Source organism: Tupaia chinensis, unplaced genomic scaffold, assembly GCF_000334495.1.
Source record: "Tupaia chinensis unplaced genomic scaffold, TupChi_1.0 Scaffold142846_1, whole genome shotgun sequence".
NCBI lineage: Eukaryota > Metazoa > Chordata > Mammalia > Scandentia > Tupaiidae > Tupaia > Tupaia belangeri.
The window spans coordinates 372436-394270 of NW_006202691.1; the positions used below are offsets into that span (position 1 = coordinate 372436).

The 21835-nt window shown below is 42.3% G+C and overlaps 1 protein-coding gene across 1 annotated transcript in view; it reads right to left on the minus strand.

Annotated features, from left to right (window-relative positions):
- KCNH1 (potassium voltage-gated channel subfamily H member 1) overlaps positions 1-21835 on the minus strand; it is a 375558-nt gene that overhangs the window by 276849 nt on the left and 76874 nt on the right. Inside the window, exon 6 of the mRNA XM_006163695.2 lies at positions 13758-14231. Coding sequence (XP_006163757.1) covers positions 13758-14231 — 474 coding nt within the window. The remainder of the gene's footprint in view (positions 1-13757; positions 14232-21835) is intronic.

Sequence of the window (21835 nt, forward strand, 5' to 3'; positions counted from 1 at the left end):
AAAGGTGAATGGAAAACAATACAACTTTTGGGAGGATAATATAGGAAAATGTTATCTTTATTTGGCAATATGAAATTTAAACAAGATACAAAGACATGTATATGAAAAGACTAATGAACTACTCTAATAAAATTAATGATTCTTGCTCATCAAAAGATACTTTTAAGAAATGACACACAGTGGGGAAAAAAATTCACAACACATACAACCCACAAAGTGCTTATATCCAGAGTATATAAAGAATTTCTACAAATCAATCTTTTTTAAGGAAAATCTATTGTACTTGGAAAAGGAGAGTGCATAGGCACTTCATAAAAGAGGATAACACAAAATGACCACTCCCAACACAAGTATATGAAAAAATGCTAAAACTCTGGTGATTACAAAAATACAAATCAAAACTACCAGAAGTAACTACAGGCTTGTTGGATTAGGTAGGACTACACAAAGTGTTCCTGTTACTGGGAAGTAAAGTAGAGGAAGCTGTCGTGAATTGCAATCACTTTGTTCAACCACTTTGGACAACTGTTTGGCAGTATTTACTAAACGATACACATAACACTTATGACCTGCTCTTTCCAAAAAACATGAGTGTACTAAGAATACGAGTCAGAATATTCACTTTAAAAATAACCCGAATGAACACTGACAGTAGACTGAATTAATAAATCCAGGTATTGGGGCCAACGGTGGTGCAGCAGTAACTCAATGTTCTATAAGGCCAACCCACAAGGAAAGTTCAGATTTACACCCAGAGACCTCTCTGAACATGCGAGCATATGTATGTACATGATCCTGGGGTTGAAACTGGGAGTAGATTGTGGCATCAGGACCTTGTTGAAGGTCTCTCTCTGTCTCTCTCTTTTTGTTTCTCTCTTTTGTGCATGGAAGAAAGAAAACAGAAACTCAACCAAAAAAATGAAGTATATTCATACAATAGATTACATACAACAATAACAATGAGTTAACTGCTGATACACTCAAAACTCGTGCTGAATCTTTCAAAAGCAGTACTTGACAAGACAAAAGAATACCTATAATCTTCTTTCAGTTCTATAACGTTCAGAAATAGGCAAGAGAACTCTAGGGGTCAAAATCAGAATAGGGGTTACTTTGTGAGAGGAAGAGTGGAAAGGTGATTAGTAGAGACAAGGCTGTCTGGGAGTTGGCCATGTTCTACTTCTTGACCTGGGTGACACTTGACAAAGATGCTTGCTATGTTAGAATCCTCTGAGTAGCACCTAAAAGAATTTACCGACACCAGACCGGTTCTCCAAGAAGTTCTGAAGGGGGTGCTATATCAGGAAAACTAAAGTCAGATAAACAGATATGATTTTAAAAACTAAGAAAATGGCCAACTTAATGATAGGGACAAGTCTAGAGATGAACGTTATCTTCCAGAATTTAAATGGGAAGATCAGACCACAATAGAAGATAAACTACATGAATCTGAACTGGTGAAACAGAATTTTATGACTTTTGACTAAAACATTACTGAGCTTCTATGCTTTGTTTTCCAGAGTTAAGGCCTTTCGTCCTCTCTTGAGTTGTTGACGGGTTCATGTACCTACTACTTGCACAGAATCCTAACCTGTTTCCTGGCTTTAAGTCTTAAGCAAAGTTCTCTTAACATTTTTTTATTTTGATTTATTAAAGCTAAAACTGCCTTTCTTGAAATTAAAAAATGTATTAAAAAATACCTATTTCATGACCACAGTAAGCTATATAGTCTCAGCTAGGTGCTATTTATAGTATTCATTCTACTCATAGTTTCATGCCTGAAGTCTACATGTGTTCACAGATATGTATACATCAGCTGAACTTGCTATTGAAAGCACTTAGATTAAGATATTTTGTGAATCAATAAAATGTGGGAAAAATAAAAAAGGAATGGAAAGCAACTGCAGATACCAGAGACAGTGTAGGAGAAGGGTGGGAAATGGTAGAGGGTGAGAAATAGAGGGAAAAAAATACATGTACATGAAACAAGAAATGGAAAATTATTTGTTGATGATAACATGTATGATTAAGCCACTATACAGTGTATTCTGGATGGGAAAATCGCATTTTGTATGCTGTGACGATGTTCAGTGAATGAATGTAAAATAATTCATTAAAAAAAAAAAAGAATCCACCGAGTAGCATATTTCTGTCTGGAGCACTTACCTACTTATACTGCACTATAAAAGAAAAAGAAAAGAAATAATTTATTTACAAAGGTATTCCATTTCATCATTTATTATAACAAAGTAAAGGAAATGGAATCTAAATATCAAACCTAGATAAACTAAATAAATTATTAGATGTTCATATCACAGACTATCATATAATCATTTAAATTTATGTTGTAAAAATATGTTTAATGTCATAGAAAAACTTATTGTTTAGATAATAAAATGGACCACAACTCACTAAATACAGCATAATACCATTATTTTGTTCTGAGAGAGAGACATTTTTGCTATAGGGCATGTGCACTCACCAGAGAGACAGAAAAAGACAGAAAATGAGAAATCACCCCCAAGGGGGGAATGGCCATGTCACAATCCCTTCTCCTCCATTCTTCTCTTGGGTTCTTGGGCATGAACACACATGCATTGGTGTGAGTTTGAAGCCCCCAGGTCTAGGTCTTGAACCATAGTTTACTGATGGGAGTCCAGCAATGTAACCATTATGCCATCTGCTGGTCCCATAATTCCTTTTTTTGAAGAATTTTTTTTAATTTGCTACAGGGCACATGTGCTCACCAGAGAGAGACAAACAGAGAGAAAGTGAGAAAGCAAATCATCAGGTCCAGGACTCAAACTGTGGTCGACCATGTGGGAGTCCATCCCTTAACCATCATGCTACCTGCTGGCCCCATATAACTCCATTTTAATAAATGTATATGCACACAATCCAAGAAAAAATGCATTATACAAGGGGTTTTCAAAAAGTTTATGGAAAAATGTATGTAATGAAAAAAAAATATGAATGGATTCCAAAATTGTTGCACCAAAATAGACTTGTGCTTTTAATCCATTTCCACAAACTCTTTGAAGTCTCTTCTTATGTCAAAATGTTACCAATGAGATAAAATCATAGGCAATAATTATTTCTTTGTTTTTCTATCTATATGTCCTTTTTTTAAAGTTTGCTATAGGAAAGTACACGTGCCAGAGACAGAGAGAGAAAGTGAGAAATCATCCCCAGAGGAAATGGCCATGCCACAATCCTATCTCCTCCATTGTCCTCTCAGGATTTTGGGCATGCACACACATATGCCTGGCGTGATTTTCAAGCTACCAGGTCCAGGACTCAAATTGCACAGTCAGCTAGGTGGGATCCAGCAGCCTTAACCTCCTCACCACCTGCTGGCCCTGTAAATTTTTTTACAAGTAGCATAAAAAGCTAAAATGAGTAAGTCTTCTTAAGATTGCCCAGAGGCTCTCAAATTTACCAAGTCCGGCTTCATTTGGAACTCCATCCTTGAGACAGACTATTTCTCCCATGAAATATGAAGCACTCTTTTAAGTTAGCATATAAGAACTCCAGAGTTGAGTATCACAGGGTAACACAGGAAGAACTCATGAGATGTCTGTACGGCTCCAAAACAGACTCCCTACATTCAGTGTTCTATTGAATTAGAACCAGAGCATGAAACCCCTGTTTCACTTACACTTGAGTTTCAACATTAATTAAGAGATTCATTATCAAGCAACTACCCCAGCAATATCTTTTCTTCTTCCTTGTGCCTCCAAATACAGAAAGATGTGCACACCCAAGAGAAGTAGGAGATAAGGACACTGGAAGTTACAGAAGTCACTGGAAGAGAAAATTGCATCAAAGGAGAAATGATTTATCAACAGGTCCCACAGGATTCTTACATTCTGGGGAAGCCACTGAGCCATTTGAGTTAGGATGATTGTAGGAGACTTCCTGGGGGTGGGTAGGGTGGGGGTGGAGAGTACCTGTATAGGAAGGTGATGAAGGAGAGGTGGGCCTCTCATGAGTGTGGAAAAGAGATGGGCCACATGAGAATAGAAAAGGTATTATATATTAAGATGAGGGAAGAAAGAGATTTTTCATTGGTTCACTTTTCATTTGTAGAGGATGATGAATGTTAGTGAAAAATATTGTAGAACTAGGGGCCAGCAGGTGGCATGGTGGTTAAGGGCGCTGGACTCTCACATGGTCGACTGATGTTCGAGCCCCAGACCTGACAGCTTGCTTTCTTAGTTTCTCTCTCTCTCTCTCTCTCTCTCTCCCCCCCCCACCCCCTCTCTCTCCCTCTCTGGTCAAATTAAAATGAATAAAGTTAAAATAAAACAATTCTTAAAAAAAATTGTAGAACTTTCAGCTGTCAAATGACATACCAACAATATAGATGCAAATGACTCTCATACTTCCAAAACGAACTGGGGCCATCTGCTGCAAAAATGCATCATGATTTTTCCAACAACCCAACAGTAGAGAAAATGGAATCCAAGCTCTTAAAATCTATTTGTTTTAATTACTTAAATGCCACCCTCACCCATTAGTCTGGCTACTCACATCCACCTTTTGGTAGTTAAGGTGGCTATATCCAGAAAATAACAAGTATTGGCAATGATATGGAGAAATTGGACCCCTTGGGAATTTCAACATGCAGTTGCTTTGAAAAATTATATGTTGGATCCTGAAAAAAGTTAAAAATAAAATTATAATATGATCCAGCAATTCCACTTTTAGGTATATACCCAATATAACTGAAAGCAGGAACTTGAACAGATACTTGTACAATGTTTATTCAACATTATTCACAACAGCCAAAAGGTGGAAACAAGGGCCGGCTGGTGAGGCAGGGGTAATACAAGGCTCTGTGATGCTGAATTCACATGGAAGGTCACAAATTCCCACCCCGAGGTCTCTCCATAAATGGTGGGGTCCACATGTATGTCTATGATCCAGGCTGAGGGTGGATTGCAGTCTGAAGGCCCATTGGAGGGCCCTCTCTTTCTCTCTCTCTCTCTCTCTTTCTCTCTCTCTCTCTCTCTTTCTCTCTCTCTCTCTCTCTTTCTCTCTCACTCTCTCTGAAGCTGGAAAAACTCCTTGGGGTACTGTAGCCTCAACCCCTACCTGCTGAGTCAGTAAGAATTCTTTACAGAAGGACTAATAACCCTTTGCACATGCTTTTTATCTCTGTCTCTATGTCATGGGAGACAAAAATACGGGTCCAAGTGGAGGCAAAGCAAAAAATGCAACAGTCTGCAAGGCTGATCTATATGAGAAGGTCCTAAGTTCACATCTGGAGACCTCCCTAAGTACACTGGGCACACACAGGCCCATGATCAAGGGTTGACTGATGCAGGCCCTATTGAGTATAGTGTCTCTTTCTCTCTGACTCCTGGACAAAATAAAGAATATTAAAAAAAAAAAAAAAGAAATTTAAAAACAAAAATTTAAAGGTGAAAGTGACTCAGTGGACACAAATGAATGGATAAACAAAATGTGGTATATAGGGGCCAGCAAGTGGCGTGGTGGTTAAGGGCGCTGGACTCCCACATGGCCGACCACGGTTCAAATCTCAGACCTGGTGGCTTGCTTTCTCACTTCCTCTCTCTCTCTCTCTCTCTCTCTGTCTCTCTCTGATCAAACTGAAAAAATAATAATGATATAATAATAAAGTTAAATAAAATAATTCTTTTTTTAAAATGTGGTATATGCAAATAATGCACCATTATGCAGCCCTAGAAAGGAAGAAAATTCTTATCAAATATCTTAAGATATTATGATAATGAAATACGCCAGTCATTTAAAAATAAATAAATAAATACTGTCTAATTCTGATTTTGAAGTACCTAGAGTGACAAACGGAAGAACTGCCCAGCTGAACCAAGGCCACATTTGAACAGAATAATGAGCAGTGAAATGTTTACTGTATGAAACCAGTAAGTTTTAGGGTGGTTTGTTATACTGCATTAGATTACTGAAACCACAGTAATAGTACCCGCCCATAAAACAGTGCAAACTATGAACACACTCAACAACCACTGAATTTCATGTTGTTTTGAGTGAAAGAAGCCAGACACAAAAGACTGCCTACTGAATCATTCCTTTTATCTGCACTAAAAGAACAAACAAAATGAACCTAAGGCAATAGAAGTCAAATAACTAATGATTATTTCAGTGGGAGGGGGCAGTCTGGAGTAAAGCAAGAGAGCACCTTCTAGGATGCTGGAAAAATTCTGTTTGGATTTAAGTAGTTGGAGTACACATTTATAAAAATTTACTAAGCCATATAGCTAATATTAAGCGATTTTATCACACTTAACTACATGTTTTATGCCTCCATTTTTTAAATTTCAAAAAATTATAATAACAACCATAACAAAGACTATATCAGATTATAATGAATGCTATAAAAAATAAAAAAATTAGGTAGGGGAGTCGGGGAAAGTCACTCTAGTCCGCTAACATGAAGCAGACTCCTCAGTGAGGTAAGAGGAGAGGCAGGTGGACATGCAGGGGAGGAAGATTCCAGAGAAAGGGAACAGTAAGTTCCAATACCAGCAATAAAGACATCTGAAACAAAGTAAGGCAGCCACGGGACAGACCACAGAGTGTCCTGCGGCTCTTGCCTGAGGATTACAATCTCTGTGAGGTGGGGCTTCCGGGTCTCACACAGCTGCCAGGTAAGATGAGAACTGACACTTGACCGTTGAATGTGGCTACGTGGACATCGCTGGCACCTTTGACAGGAGCAGTTACAGTTTCAGTAGCATAGCAAGGATGAAAAGCTAATTGGAGGACTTGCAAGAAAGACAGAGAAGAGAGTTAGAGGCAGCTGGTACAGCAAACTCTGTCTCTGTGTCTTTCACTAAGAGAAGGAAAATGTGGCCATAGCTGATGGAGAGTTTATGGGGCTAGACAGTGGTACAGAAGTAAAACGCGAGTCTGAAAGGCTGGCCTGCATGGGAAGGTTCCCAGTTCTTATCCAGAGACCTCCCCGAGTACATCGGACACTGATCCAGGCTACTAGTAATGCTTTTTAAAAAGTGCTATGACTGAATAAATTAATCATGATGTAGTCATACAATGAAACATTATTCAGCAAAGAAAGAAATGAGCTACTATGAAAAGATATGGAGGTAACTTACATGCATGATGCAAAATGAAAGAAGTCAATTTGATAAGGCTCCACGGTCCTTCATGTACAACAAGCACAAGTCAGGATTAAAAACAGATTAAATAAATAAATAAAAGGAAAAGTCCATGGGCCAGTCGGTGGCATTGTGGTTAAGGTAGATGGATTCCAAATGGCTGACTGTTCAAGTCCCAGACCTAACAGCTTAAAAATGTACAAGGATGTGTGTGTGTGTGTGTGTGTGTGTGTGTGTGTGTGTACGTATGTGCTCAGTGCACACGGGCACATGCACATGCCTGAAATCCTAAAGGAAAGGAGAAATGGAGAAGGAATTTGTAGCATAATCATCCCTCTTGGGGGGTATTTTCTCACTTTCTTTCTCTCTCTTTCCCCTTACCCTCTCATGAGCACATGGGCTTGTTACAATAATAAATAAAACAAAAGGAAAAGTTCTAGACACTGCTGCCAGCATTACTAACATCATTGAAATCAAACTCAGCCACCAACCGCTGTCGGGCGGTCACGTTCACTGAAAGAGAAACACACCCTCCAGCAGCACTTCCTGCTGCTAGCAAGACACAAGGATTAAAACCACAGTGTGTCAGGGTCTGTGCTCTTCCTACCGAACATCGGATGGCAGAAATACTCAGCACAAACTTAAAAGCTAGAAATGCCAGGGAAAGGGGATGAACTGTGAAGACACTATACTACAATTTAGTGTCCTGGCAACTGTACTGTCAGACACTGAAAGCTATATGAAACATGTCAGTTTTCATCCAGGGGCTCCCACCCTCCTTAGGAACTCACTCCTAAGATAGGAGGTCTGCACCCTGGGGTCTCACCTCCTCTCCACTCTCCACTCTCCATCTGCCTGAGAGGAAACCACAGGCTAGGAATGACAACCACAAATTAATAGGATGAGCATATGGGATGGCCAATTTGCACTCAGCATTAGCGACAGGAAAGCCTGGAAGAGCTGGGTTTCGGGAATCTAGAGTAACTTAGAAGTGAGGCCATTAGCTCAGGAGAGATGAGCAGGGGAGGAACCAGACCTTGGAATTACTGCTGACCTGCTTCTTGCCATCCAGCCCTGCACACATGCATGTGACCTCGGCTGGGAGTCACCCAGACTATTCACCCAAATCTCCACCCACTTAGCTGTGCAAGTAGTTCATCAACCGGAAGGGGACAGGGGAGACTGGACCAAGGACCTACTCAAGGCAGAGCCCCAGGGACTGAAATGCACATCCTGGTCCCCTTGGTCTCGAGATTCTCTGAAGAGACAGCATGACCTGCAGAAAAAGGCACAAGCCTCGTTGTTAGAGACTGGGCCAAGTTTCCTTACATCAAAACAGCTGCATCGAGCAAAACAACGATCTGCCCTTTCCCTCGGATCTGCCAAACAGGGATCATACCTGCTCTGGAGCCATAGAAGCTTAGGGCTAGGATAAACTCATGACACATCTGAGGCAAACAATTCCAGGGAGATGAGACATGCATGAGGTGGCACAGCTAGGTGGCAGGGTCACACCTGGATGACAGATTGCCTTCCTCCCAATTCAGTGCAGTTTCTTCACCACCGACAGAATTTGAATAAAAGTGGTATGGAAATGTCTAGGGAACTCGAGAGCATGAAATAGAGGGAAGCAGCTGGCAGTGCTGTTACCTGTTCAACAGCCCATCTCTCGGTCCTGTTCTCCTCTAAGCATCTCCCATGAGAACAGGTATTTGGCATGTGTCAGGCGTGCCAGCAGCACTAGCTGGGTGTGCTTTAGTCTGAAGCTACCAAGGCAGAAACAGAAGGAAGCTGTTGGTCATCTCCAGGCTCCTGGGCACCAAAACCATGACCTGAAAAGTATCCTGACTGGACCCATCTCCCCTTTGCACTTCCACACTCCAGTAGCAATGAGCATAAGGTTTCCTGTGGAGAGTGACCTATTTTGTCAATAATAATCTCATCCATCTTTAATCCATGAAGCACACTTGGCCAATAACCCACTAAGCGCTTGAAAGAGACTCATCTGACTTTTGCTTCGACATCCCCATTCCAACCTTCAGTTCACTCAGTTTCCAGACCTCTTGTCCTCTAACCAGTTTAACAAATGTGCAAACATGTTCCCAAACAGCCTCCAAGACAGATTATTACCAACAGACTGGAGAATGACGCAAGCATGGCCATCTACATAAGCGAAACAAGCTGAGCCGAAGGGCTCACTTTGTGGCTCACATCGGGCATGGCTTCCATCCTGGACGTGGGGTCCATCAACAGGGCTGAGCTCACCAGTGCTGGCTTTGGTGACTTTACCTTGTTCTTTCTTGACCCAGGCTTTGGGTGGGTCTGATCTTTTCACTGCCAGAGCTCCCCACCTCACTGCACACACACGCAGATGGCGGTCACCACGGCTCCTCTGCCTCTTCCTGGGTGGCCTCCACTGGGCCACAAATCCACTGGAGTAATTAGCAAGACACCAGAGACAGTGCAGTGCTTTGTATTTTTTTATGAGAAATGAGTCAATAATTTCTTATTCTTCCCACATTCTCTTAGAACAGAGGGAGCTATAATCTTACTTAGGTTAGTGTCTCCACAACAGACTGTGGGTAAAAAGAGAGCATATGCTGCACATGAACCCATGAGCCATTCACCAGCATTCTCCCATGGAGAGGACTTCCCCCCTCCCAGCCTAGTGCAGCTCCAACAGGGAGGGTGCCCTTCATGGCCCCCCCTGCCTTCTCCGACCACCACCAGCCCTTGGTTCACACTAACTGAATGGCATCTTTTCACAAAGAACTGTGCCTGGACAACCGTGCTGGGTCTGTCTCTCAGCAAACATCTTATTTTTTTAAATAATTATTTTATTTAACTTCATTCATTCATTCATTTTCATTTGATCAGAGAACAGAGTGAGAGAGGAAGAGGAAAAGTGAGAAAGCAAGTCACCAGGTCTAGGACTCAAACCATGGTTGGCCATCGGAGAATCCAGGCCCTTAACCACCATGCCACCTGCTGGCCACTCAGCAAGCATCTTAACTGCCCATCTTATCAGTAGCACAACTGCCTTGGGGGAAATGAGGCTGCCCACACCTAACCCCTCTCACCATCTACCCCCACCAAACCCAACTGGCCAAAGCAAAGGGGTGAGCCACACACATCAGAAGCTTCCTGGTCAGTTTGGATGCAGCTGTATCTGTCAGTATGTGTTTTGCTTCTATGCCACTAAAACCAGTAAGAACAGAGAAGTGTCAGAGGGGACTCATTATTTCTGTGATCATAAGATTTGTAATGTGATCTCCAGTGAGTCATTTCCCCTCTGAGCCTGTTTTCTTATCTGTGTGTTAAGAAGTTTGAATGAGAAGACTACACAGTCCTGTTAGGCCGTGCAGTGGGTCTCTAGTGGGTCTTCTCCTCACCTGCTAAGTGCCTCCTCTCTCCTTACCTTCCTCCCACCTCCACTGCAAGTAGAAGGCTGGAATGCTAGGCTTCTTGTTTTTACAGTCCATTTCTGGAGGTGAGACCACTGCAGATGGTATTGAGAACTTGCCAAACTTCAGCCCTTGGAGGTGGCAGGAAACTCAAGCAATCTTCTATCTAAGTGTCATGCCCTTACACAGCTAAAGCAGTGATAAGGAAAGGGAGTCCTCAAATAGTTCATGGAAAATATATTACTAAAAAGATTATGTGTGGATTTGAAAATAGTTTTACACCAAAAGAGACATACTTTAATTCCTTTCTCCACAAACTTTTTGAAGTCCCTTTTACTATCTACAAGGTATAGGTAGGAAAACTGTGATCCAGAAAGGCTAAGTGACACACAGAAGGTTCTCAGTTCTCCTATTAGATGATACCAAGAGCATTAGAACCAAATCCTCAGTGTCCTCACACTAACCTCCCTTCTCTCTCTCTCTCTCCCTCTCCCTCTCCCTCTCTCTCTCTCTCTCTCTTGTGCGTGTATGTACACATACTCTAACAGGAATAAAAATAAAAAGAAGTGGTGGTAGGAGCTTTGATGCTAAATCCTTTACCGACTAAAAAGGTATAGATTACATTTTTTCCTATTACCAACATATTTCATGAATCTAAAAATTAGACCCCACCCTCAGAGGTACTTACTATTACTGCCAAAGGAGTTCCAACCCAGTATCTAAAGTTCCTGGGAAGAAGCACTCCGATCTGTTAAGCTGCCAGGTAATCCTGGCACATTTACATGTGTGTTTATAACTCTGTCAATTTTTTTTTTGAAGAGGTTTTTTGTTTTTTTTTTTTTTGCTACAGGGTGCGTGAACTCACCAGAAAGAGAGAGAGAGAGATAGAAAGCAAGAAATCACTCCCCAGGAAGGATGGCCACACGAAATCCCTCCCCAGTAAGGATGGCCACACCGCAATCCCTTCTCCTCCATTCTCCTCCTGGTCCCAACTCTGTCAATTTTTAATAAGAACCATGGAAGCTGGAGACCAGCAGTTGGTGTGATGGCTGTTTCGCTGGACTCCCATGTAGTCGACTGCAGTTTGAGTCCTGGACACTGTGGCTTAAACTCATGCCAGGCACATATGCGTGCATGCCCAAGATCCCAAGAGGAGAATGGAGGAGAAGGGATTGTGGTGTGGTCATCCCCCCCCTGGGGGAGTGATTTCTCGCTTTCCATCTCTCTGTCTCTCTGTCTGTCTTTCTAGCAAACGCACGCACCCTATAGCAAAAATCTCTTAAAAAGAACCATGGATAGTTATCCATAAAACTTTAGGGTCATTGCTATAATTAGCAAGTGCTTTATTTGAGAAATTAGGATTGGGGAACAGCAGATGTCATAGAGGCTAAGGCACTGGATCCCACATGGCTGACTGAGAGGTTCAAATTCCGAACCCAGTGACTTGAAAATCACAAAGAGCACATGTGCATGCATACCCAAAATCCAGAGAGGAGACTGGAGGAGAAGGAATTGCAGCATGGCCATTCCCCCCTACCCACCCTGGCCTCTCTCTTACAAGTGCATGCTCCCTATGGCAGAATAACAATAATAATAATAAGTGGCTTTTAAGGTTAAATTTCATATCCCATCTGCTTATAAGAAGCTCTTTTAGAGTGTGATAATTCATTTGAATTACCTAAGCCAAAATGATCATATTTCTCCTACTAAGATAAAATTTTCTAGAAATGTGCTCACTGAGAAAAATATCATTCCCAACATGTACTAAAATTCACATTTAAGAATCCCAGCATCCACTTTAGGGTTGATTCTGCTCTTGTAAATCATCCATCTTGACTCATTTAATCCCACCACAAAATCTACAGAAGCCACCCAGAGACTTCGTCCTTGGGGGTTTAAAGTATATTGAAACATGCCACAGAAGCAAAAGCAGGGGTCGCCCAGAATCCAGCGCTGGAGCACCCTAGCTCTCTCACAGCTTTGTACTTAGGAAGAGCTGCTCTTCACGAGAGAAAGAAGCAGTAGGTGGTCTGTCTGGGTCTCCCAAAGAAAGGGATGGTATCTCCCCGGCTGGTCAGTACTGAGCTAAAGGCAGAGAGGGGCATTGACATCAACAGGGCCTAGAGTCATTGTTCCTTCCCACTCTCTCAAGACTGAGTCCCAGGAGCCTTTAGTCCTAAAAGTGTGTCTTGCTTCAACTCAGCCTCCAGGGAGGCTTCCTAGATTACCCACCCAGTTAACAACCCAGCCAGAGTGACACCTAATCTGAGGCAATGGGGATCCATTGCCAAAGAAAGCCGAAGATCTGCCAGATGAACTACCTTATCTTAATCCATCTGGAATGTCAAGGAGAGGTAGGAAAAAGCAAGAATGATCCCCATGGAACACAGACTAGGGAAGAATCTGACATTTTTCTTTGCAATGACTTAATATCCTTGTTTTCCAAAGCAGAATATCACTTTAACCAGCCCAATGGCCCTTTCCTGCTACAACGGTTCCAGCTGCCCATTCAGACAACCTGTCTAAGCATGTCCTAATTCCACCACTTTACAAGGCATTGATCTTTTAATTCTTTCCATTGCCTGCAGGACTAACCATCCAAAGCAGCATAATCCCCAAACACCACCACTCCTTTTAAGGATACACAGATGCCTGATGACCTCAGCAAATGCTCATCTTCAAAACTCATGTTAGCAAAGAAATAAGTCACTCTAATATTTGAAAAGAAAAAAAAAAAGAAAAGAACAAAAAATGGTAAAAAAAGAAAGAAAAAGAAAATCCAAACTTGAGGGGCAAGTGCATCTCTGTTATCAAGAGTTTAATTGGCTATAAAACAGTCAAAGGTCAACAGCAGATAAAAGAAAAGTCCCCATAATTACAATAATTGGTAGGTGGACATTCAGTACGTGAATTCCAAGTGGAAGAGTCACCAGGGTGGTGGCCATGCATGTCTGCTTTTGCAGCCCCATCACCCCAGAGCCAGTAGCTTGGACTCCATGTGGAGTCAGAGGAAGCCTTTGGTCTCTTCCACTCCCATTCACTGACATGCAGGGCTCTGCACCTCCAAAGGAAAGGAATAGCAAGCAAGGGAATCCATCAGGCATGCTCCCTCTGTTCTGGACACCAGTCATGCTTGTGCCCACCCACTTAAGTACTCTCCTATTGACCACCCGCCAACGTTTAATTCAGGTTTAAAGACATGACAACAAGGTCTGAGATTTGAGGGATGTACCTGACTCTCTCTCCCCTCCAGTGGTGGTGGAATCTGATCAGCAAAACCAATCTTCCCTGGATCACCCATAAAGGCACTAACCTCATCCACGTTCTCAAAAGCGTTGATGACATCATATGGCAAACAGGACAGAAGATCAATCACAAACCATGTCTTCAAGTAGTTCATGCGGATGAGTTTGGGGTCGGAAATCACCTCCCCTGCTGGTCCAACAAAGGTGGTATGAAAATTCAGCACAATGTCCACCAGAAAAATGACATCCACAATGCTATCCACAACCAGCCAGGCCACGTTGTTCTGCCTGGTTTTAAAGGAGACATTGTAAGGGACCAAGATGGCTGTGTAGAAGGTCAAAATCAAGATGATCCAATCCCATGTGGTCTTAAAAACACAATAATGTAAAATGATGTGAGGGGGAGTCTTTGGTGCCTCTTGCTTGTATTGGGGAAGAATGTCTGAGCCCAGCTGCAGGACCTGTACAGAAAATATGACCAAGAAAATTAAGTTAGGAGTTAATTGTAAACATCTAACCAGTCAACATCAGTCACTGACAAATGCTCATGATATTCTGGATAGATCATTAGGTACAATAATGAGAGGAGCACAAGTGAATATTATAATAGAAATAATCATATCAAAACAAACTATTGTTTGGCTTCCTATGAGCCAAGCAGTGTGTTAAATAATTCACATTCATTTATCATCTTGCTATTGGAAATACAACCCTGATTTTTTTAGACAATTATTTTTCTGAGGGGATATTCAAAAAGTTCATGGAAAATGTGTATGATGAAAAAATTGGGGGGGCTAGCCGTTAACATAATAGCTATGTCACTAGACTCCCAAGTAGTCAACCACAGTTTAAGTCCCAGACCAGGTAGCTCAAACTCATGCAAGGCGCATGTGCATGTGTGCCTAAGATCCCAAGAGGAGAATGGAGGAGAAGGGATTGTGGTGTGGCCATCCCCCCAGGGGGTGATTTCTCACTTTCTGTCTCTCTGTCTCTCTCTGTCTTTCTGGCAAGCGCATGTGCCTTATAGCAATAATAATAATAATAACAAAATTTTTAAAAATTAGATATGTTTAAAATTGTTTGCACCAAAATAAACTCATACTTTAATTGTACTTTCCACAAACTTTTTAAATTCACTTCCTATGTGACAGGTAAGAAACAGGCTCAGGAAAATTAAACAACTTTATTCAACAATCAATTTTTTTTATTCCCATAGGGTGCATGTATTCACCAGAAATAAGAGGAAGCACCCTTTAGTTGGGGGTGGTCATGCCACAATTCCCTTTCCTCTATATCTCTACTCCCTCAGGATTTGGGGCAAGCACACATATGGCCAATGTGTTCTCCAAGCTGCCGGGACTAGGATATGAACCAGAGTTGGCCATGTAGGATATGGTTCCCAATGCAAGGGGCTTAACCACTGGGTCACAAGGCTAGACCAACACTCCATAATCCCCTCTCCTCCATGTCTCCTTTTGTAATTTTAGGCATGTGTAGACACCTCCCTGGAGTGTTTTTCAAGCCACAAGGTCTGAGACAAGAACCATGTAGTTGGTCATGTGGGTTCCAGCCACCATGCCACTGGTTGGCCCAGAAGCTTTATTTTTTTTTAAACAAATTATGCTGGAATATGAACATCCATAAGACAAAAAGATAAACCTTGACCCCAGTCTCATACCTTACATAGAAATTAATTCAAAATGGATCATGAACTTAAAAATGCAGAATTACAAAACTTTTAGAAACCATTGTAGGAGAAAATCTAGAACTAAGCAAAGTGTTCTTAGACTTGACACCAAAAGCATAATCCATAAAAGAAAAAACTGATGGTCTAGACTTCATCAAATGTAAAGCTTTTGCTCTGTAAAAGACTCTATTAAGATAGTGGGAAAACAAGCTAGGACTGGCCGGGGGGTGGGGGGAACACACTTGCAAACCATATATCCAACAAAGAAATACTACCTAGAATATTTATTCTATAACACAAAATCTCAAAACTCAACAATAAAAATATCCAATAAGAACATTAGTAAAATGCAAGCACAGACATTTTAAAAGGATATGCAGATGGCAAATAAGCACGTGAAAAATATTCAGCATTACTAGCCATTAGGAAAACACAAATTAAGGAACCAGCAGTTAGCGTAATGGCTATGTCGCTGAACTCCCATGTAGCCGACCATGGTTCAAGTACCAGACCTGGTGGCTTAAACTCACACTGAGCACGTGTGCATGCATGCCCAAGATCCTGAGAGGAGCAGGGAGGAGAAGGGATTGCATCGTGGCCATCCCCCCCTGGGGGAGTGATTTCTCGTTTTCTGTCTGTCTCTCTCTGTCTTTCTGGCGAGTGCATGTGGTCATCCGCACTATAACAAAAACCTCTCAAAAAAAAAAAAAAAAAAAGGAAAACACAAATTAAAACTACAAGATATCACTACATGCCTATCAGAATGGCTAAAATTTTAAAAAGTAATAATAACACCACCAAATGTTTGTGAGGAGGCAGATAAACTGGATCACTCATGTGTTGCTAGTAGGAATATAAAATGGTACAGTCACTCCAGAAGAGTTTGGCAGTTTACTAACAACTAAATATGCAACTACCATGTGACCCAGCAATTACCTTCCTGGGCACTTATTCCAGAAAAATGAAAATGTATGTTCACATAAAAGCCTATACATGAATGTTTATAGCAGCTTTATTCATAATAGCCAAAAATTGGAAACAACCCAAGTATCCTTCAACAGATAAATGGTTAAACAAACTGTGGTACATCTATTCCATAGAACACTAGTTAGCAGTAAAAAGATATAAACTACCGGCCCAGTCACGGTGGCACAGGCAGACAACTGGGCATCACTAAGCAATCCTAGAACCCTAAGGAAGGCCTAGAGGTTGGATTCCAGGTTGACCTGAACATGACAAGTGTCCCCACTGATGTGCCTGTGATCCTAGCCAGAAGGCAGGGGTGGGGGTGTTGCAGTGTAGCAAGATCCTCCCCCGCCAACAGGGGTCCCTAAATCTATCTAATTCTCTCTCTCTCTGATTATTATTTATCTTGGTTTTGGTGATTGGGGGTGTTTGTGTGTGGCTTCTGCTATAGTGCACCTGTGCTCATGAGATTTAAAGAGACTGTCACAGGTACCAGACTTGAAAGAGACAGTTGATGGACACTTATATTCAGTTTATCTCTTCCCCTCTCTAGGATATAATCTTTTACATCTAGACCACAGAGTATTGGCACTCTAGAAATACATTCTGATGCTGGAACATTTGATGAGGGTAAATGCAACATTTACTCTTACCAAGTCTTTATAGAAAAGGTTACAAATGATTCTCATAAAGCCAAGCTTTTAGACTCTGACTTAAGGTCCTATATATTTCACTCTGAGATCAACTCTTTAGCAATTACCAGGACACTATGGAAAACAAAACCAAGATGAAAATTCATGGAGTGAATTCTTTATTGCAAAAAAATCAATATACTCAAAATATAAAATTCCATCCAGAAGGATATTTTTTCTCTAGTTGACTATTTGGCTCCAATAGTCTTTTTAGAGGACAGGAACAAATGAGTCATTATTCATATAAATCAAAAAGATTCCCAAGACAGTGACCACACTCCTCCTCAAGGGTGAGTGTAGACATAGATTCATACTAGGACAACAGGTAAGAGCCTCATTCTGATGAGCTCCACAGCCACCACCCTCAGAAGAAAAGGCTTTCTCAGAGTCCTTCAGTATGACACTACCTGGGAAGCGGTTAGTGTCTTCCAAAGGAGACAGTCTCTGAATACAGAGTCCAAACAGAGGGAATACAGACCTTGTCTAGCCGTGGGTGTGTGCCCAATGTAAGACGTTCAGGGGCACTTCAAATGCTTTCCAGAGACACTGAGCTTCACCGGGTGTGGAGACAGGGTTCTCTTGGAAGATGACCTGTTCACGTGACCATGACACAGTCAGTACCCTCCCGCATCTGTTTGCTGCCTGTGTCTGTATGAGCATGTGCTTCTAGTTTCTTCCTTCAAGTAGGCCTGTACCATGGAAGTTTCTAAAGAGCAAGGGCTAGCAGCCCTTTCCGAATGTGCTCCCTAAGGATGGACTGTGGCTGTCCTATCCCCCAAGACAGACTGAGAGTTCTGTGAAGGCAGGGCTACTTCTCCTACTGTCATGTCACCAATTCACACTCTCCCTCCCCCTCCCCCTACAGGGCCAGGCTCTGCCCACAGGAAGTGCTCATTATAGGCCATTACTGATGGAGCTGAAGGGTGCGCAAAGACTGATTCTGAAAGTTAAACAGAGTTTTCCCTGGATAATAAACAGGGAAATCGGGCTGTCACATTTCTTTAGCACTTTTCCTTCCAAAGCCCTGTATCGTATTTTGAATTCTTATAATCACCCTAGAAGGGAGCTCTACAGATGGGGAAATGGAGGCTCCGTGGAATAGGCGTGAAGTGACTCATCCTGAGTCATGTGGGGTGAGGAAGCACAAAACCTGGGAGTAGAAGCCATGCCGCCAGCTCCCAGCCTCAGTCTGTCACTAATGCATCTGCACAGCCTGAAAAACCTTTCATAGCATTCTGACATACTCAATTACACCTCATGAGATGAGACGGGGAGGCTAGTATTCTGCTTATTTTCCAGACTGGGTAAACAAATCCAGAAGGCAAATGATTTGCTCATAAGCATACTGCAGGTGACAAAGCAGAACCCTATGTTAAGTCAAGTTACCCAGTCCAGTGCATTTATTCTACTGTGCACTGACTCTTGGTAAACTGCTGCTTTTCTGTAAGGTGCCATGCCATCCTTCATCTCCTGAGACCAGCTCCTGGTCGGGTGCCCTCTCCCACAGTGGACTTTCTCCAAGACTTGCCAGTTAAAGTCCTGGACCGGCCATATTGGTCAGAGCCTGTCTCCCTTAAGAAACCCACCCCATGGGACCAGCAGGTGGTGTGGTGGTTGAGGTGCTGGACACTCCCACATAGCCAACCAGGGTTCCAGTCCTGGACCTGGTGGCTTGCTGTCTCGCTTTCCATCTCTCTCTTTCTCTCTCTGGTCAAATTAAAATAAACGAATGAATAAATAAAATTTTGAAAAAAAAAAAAAAAGAAAGAAAGAAACCCACCCCAGACCACAAACCTTATCTGGCTAGATTTAAAAAGCAAGGCCAAACTAGAATTACTCTTGAACGCTTGTGAGTCAAGTGCTTGTTACTGTGCCAAGTGATGTATGCCAAGGTGAGTCAGAGATCATATCCTACTCCAAGATCTTAAATCCTGTTCTCTTCTCCACTTTACTTTACTCTCGGCTCATGTTTTATTATTTTTTTTAAAGAATTTATTTTATTTATTTATTTATTTTACTTTGCTACAGAGCAAGTGCACTCACCAGAGAGAGAGAATGAAAAAGCAAGCTGCCAAATCCAGGACTCCAACCACAGTCAGCCATGTGGGAGTCCACCGCCATAACCACTATGTCACCTCCTGGCCCCTCAGCTCATATTTTTACATATGAAGAAACAGAACCAGAGATTGGCTTCTGCATCTTCAAATGCTCACGCCATCCATAGACTGGCCTCCATCTTAACTGACCTACATGCTTTCTGCTTCAATAGAGAGATACCCTCCTCCTGTCAAAGGCCAATTCTTTTTTTTTTTTTTTTTGGAGAGGTTTTTGCTGTAGGGCATGTGCACTCGCCAGACAGAGAGAGACAGACAGAGAGACAGAAAGTGAGAAATCACCCCCCAGGGGGGATGGCCACACCGCAATCCCTTCTCCTCCATTCTCCTCTTGGGATCTTGGGCACGCACGCACACGCGCCCGGCGTGAGTTTAAGCCACCAGGTCCAGGACGTGAACCGTGGTCAATTATATGGGAGTCCAGTGACATAGCCATTACACCAACTGCTGGTACTGCCAATTCTTTCCATATGCTCTGAGCCTCATCCTTAAGTGCTTAGCTACTTTCCCCACCTCTCTCTATTCTTCTCATCAGCCTCTCGTTGGACACAGGATCTCTTTTTTTTTTTTTTTGGAGAGGTTTTTGCTGTAGGGCATGTGCACTCGCCAGACAGAGAGAGACAGACAGAGAGACAGAAAGTGAGAAATCACCCCCCAGGGGGGATGGCCACACCGCAATCCCTTCTCCTCCATTCTCCTCTTGGGATCTTGGGCACGCACGCACACGTGCCCAGAATGAGTTTTAAGCCACCGGGTCCGAGACTCAAACCACGGTCGACTACATGAAAGTCCAGCGACATAGCCATTACACTAACTGCTGGTCCCAGGACACAGGATCTTTTCATAAGCAACTTTAGATGTCAATCAACCTCTCTTTCTTACTACAACTCCTTTTGCTGTTTCTCCTTGTAGCTAGATTTTGAAAGAGAAGTCTATACACAAGGTCTCTACTTTGTTCCTCAAATCACCTTCAACACACTTCAACCTGACTACTTCTTTCCGTCACTAGTGAAAGAGCTAGTTAGCTCAATGTGGCTAAATCCAGTGGCCTCTTACGTCCTAACCTAGCACTGCCTCAGTGGCAATGTACAAATCGCCACTTCTTTCTTCTATAAACACTCTCCATCTGAGCCGTAATGCTATTCTCTTCAGCTCTGGCACCACGGAGCTGTAAAGCACAGATCTTCCTTCAAGAAAAACTTCAGGGCTAATCTATCAGACAGTTCTGTTGCTTCTACTACCAAATAAACATAACTAAAATCCGTTCATGATTCTCCAGCTAAGTTCTATAACTTTACCCAATGTGCCGTATGCTCTGACAGCAGCACTGCAGTAACTTCCAACCCTCCATTTCCATTCTTGCCCTCCTCAAATTCATACACAACCTATCAGCCTCAAGATCACCATCTCTCAGGAATATCAGCCATCATTTCCCTGGATGATGGCAACAGAAGAAACTGGAATCAAAAACAGAGACTTTTTCTCCAAGAGTGGCCCCAGGGTACTCAACACTCTCACCCACCAAATCGACTTCACTGATCACTGAAGGATACAGAGAACGCATCCTCCATAAACACTACCATCACCATGATCCACCACAGCTACCTCAAACATCCTCCCTCTTTGAGTCAAGAGAAGCCTTCACTCTCTAAACCCCTTAGGCCAGACATAACCACCCCTGGCACCTACCTATCTATGTTTCTTTCCATTCCTCCAGATCAGCTCCCAAAACTCCCCTAGTTAGAAATGCCTTGAGATTTTATGACTACAAAGAGAGCACAAACTCATAACAAGTATACAAAGAAAAAGGGAGAGGCAGATGCTAACAAGGCTGGGGTGAAGCTCTAGTCGCACACACCGACACACACACACACACACACACACACACACACACACACAAAAAAAATAGCCTGGTTTGGGGCCTCAGGCATTTCGAGCTAAATAACTGCTTAACTCCTGTCATAAACACCCTTCTCCATAAAACAGGCAGGTGCTATTTTTAGGACTTTTTCCATGATGCACTTGTTCTGTAATGGAGGAGATAAAGGCAGTAGGAAGCAAAAGTAGTCACTCATATACGTTATGTAGAGTTGAGTCCTAACCCACATGACACCTTCACAGATTGAATCGCATACCGATACGCAATTGGACAATAATTTGATTTCTTCCTATTTTGCTCAAAAGCTCAATTATTTTTATTTTGAAATCTCTACCTATGTTTTTTTTTCATTCACGATTACTAAGAATTAATGGTGAGCTGGAGTCACAAAAATGTTGTCATGGCCAAAGCAGACAACTAACAAGGGGAGGAAAAGGAACCAGCATATACTGACAACCTGCTAAGTGTCAGAACTGACCCAGCTGCGTGCTTCCTTTCTTTCTTCCTTCATTTAATGAACATGTATCAAGCACTTACAATTGGTTAGGGGGTAGGGATAGAACAAAGAAGAAAGACACTGTTTCTGTATGCATGGACCTTTCATCTACTGGAAGAGACATATATGAAACAAAAAGGATTCCCAGTTCTTGGGCAGTCAAAGAGGAAATTGCATATGGCAAGGAAAGCTTCAAGATGGAAGCTGCTCGAAGGCAGGGCAGGGGCAGCA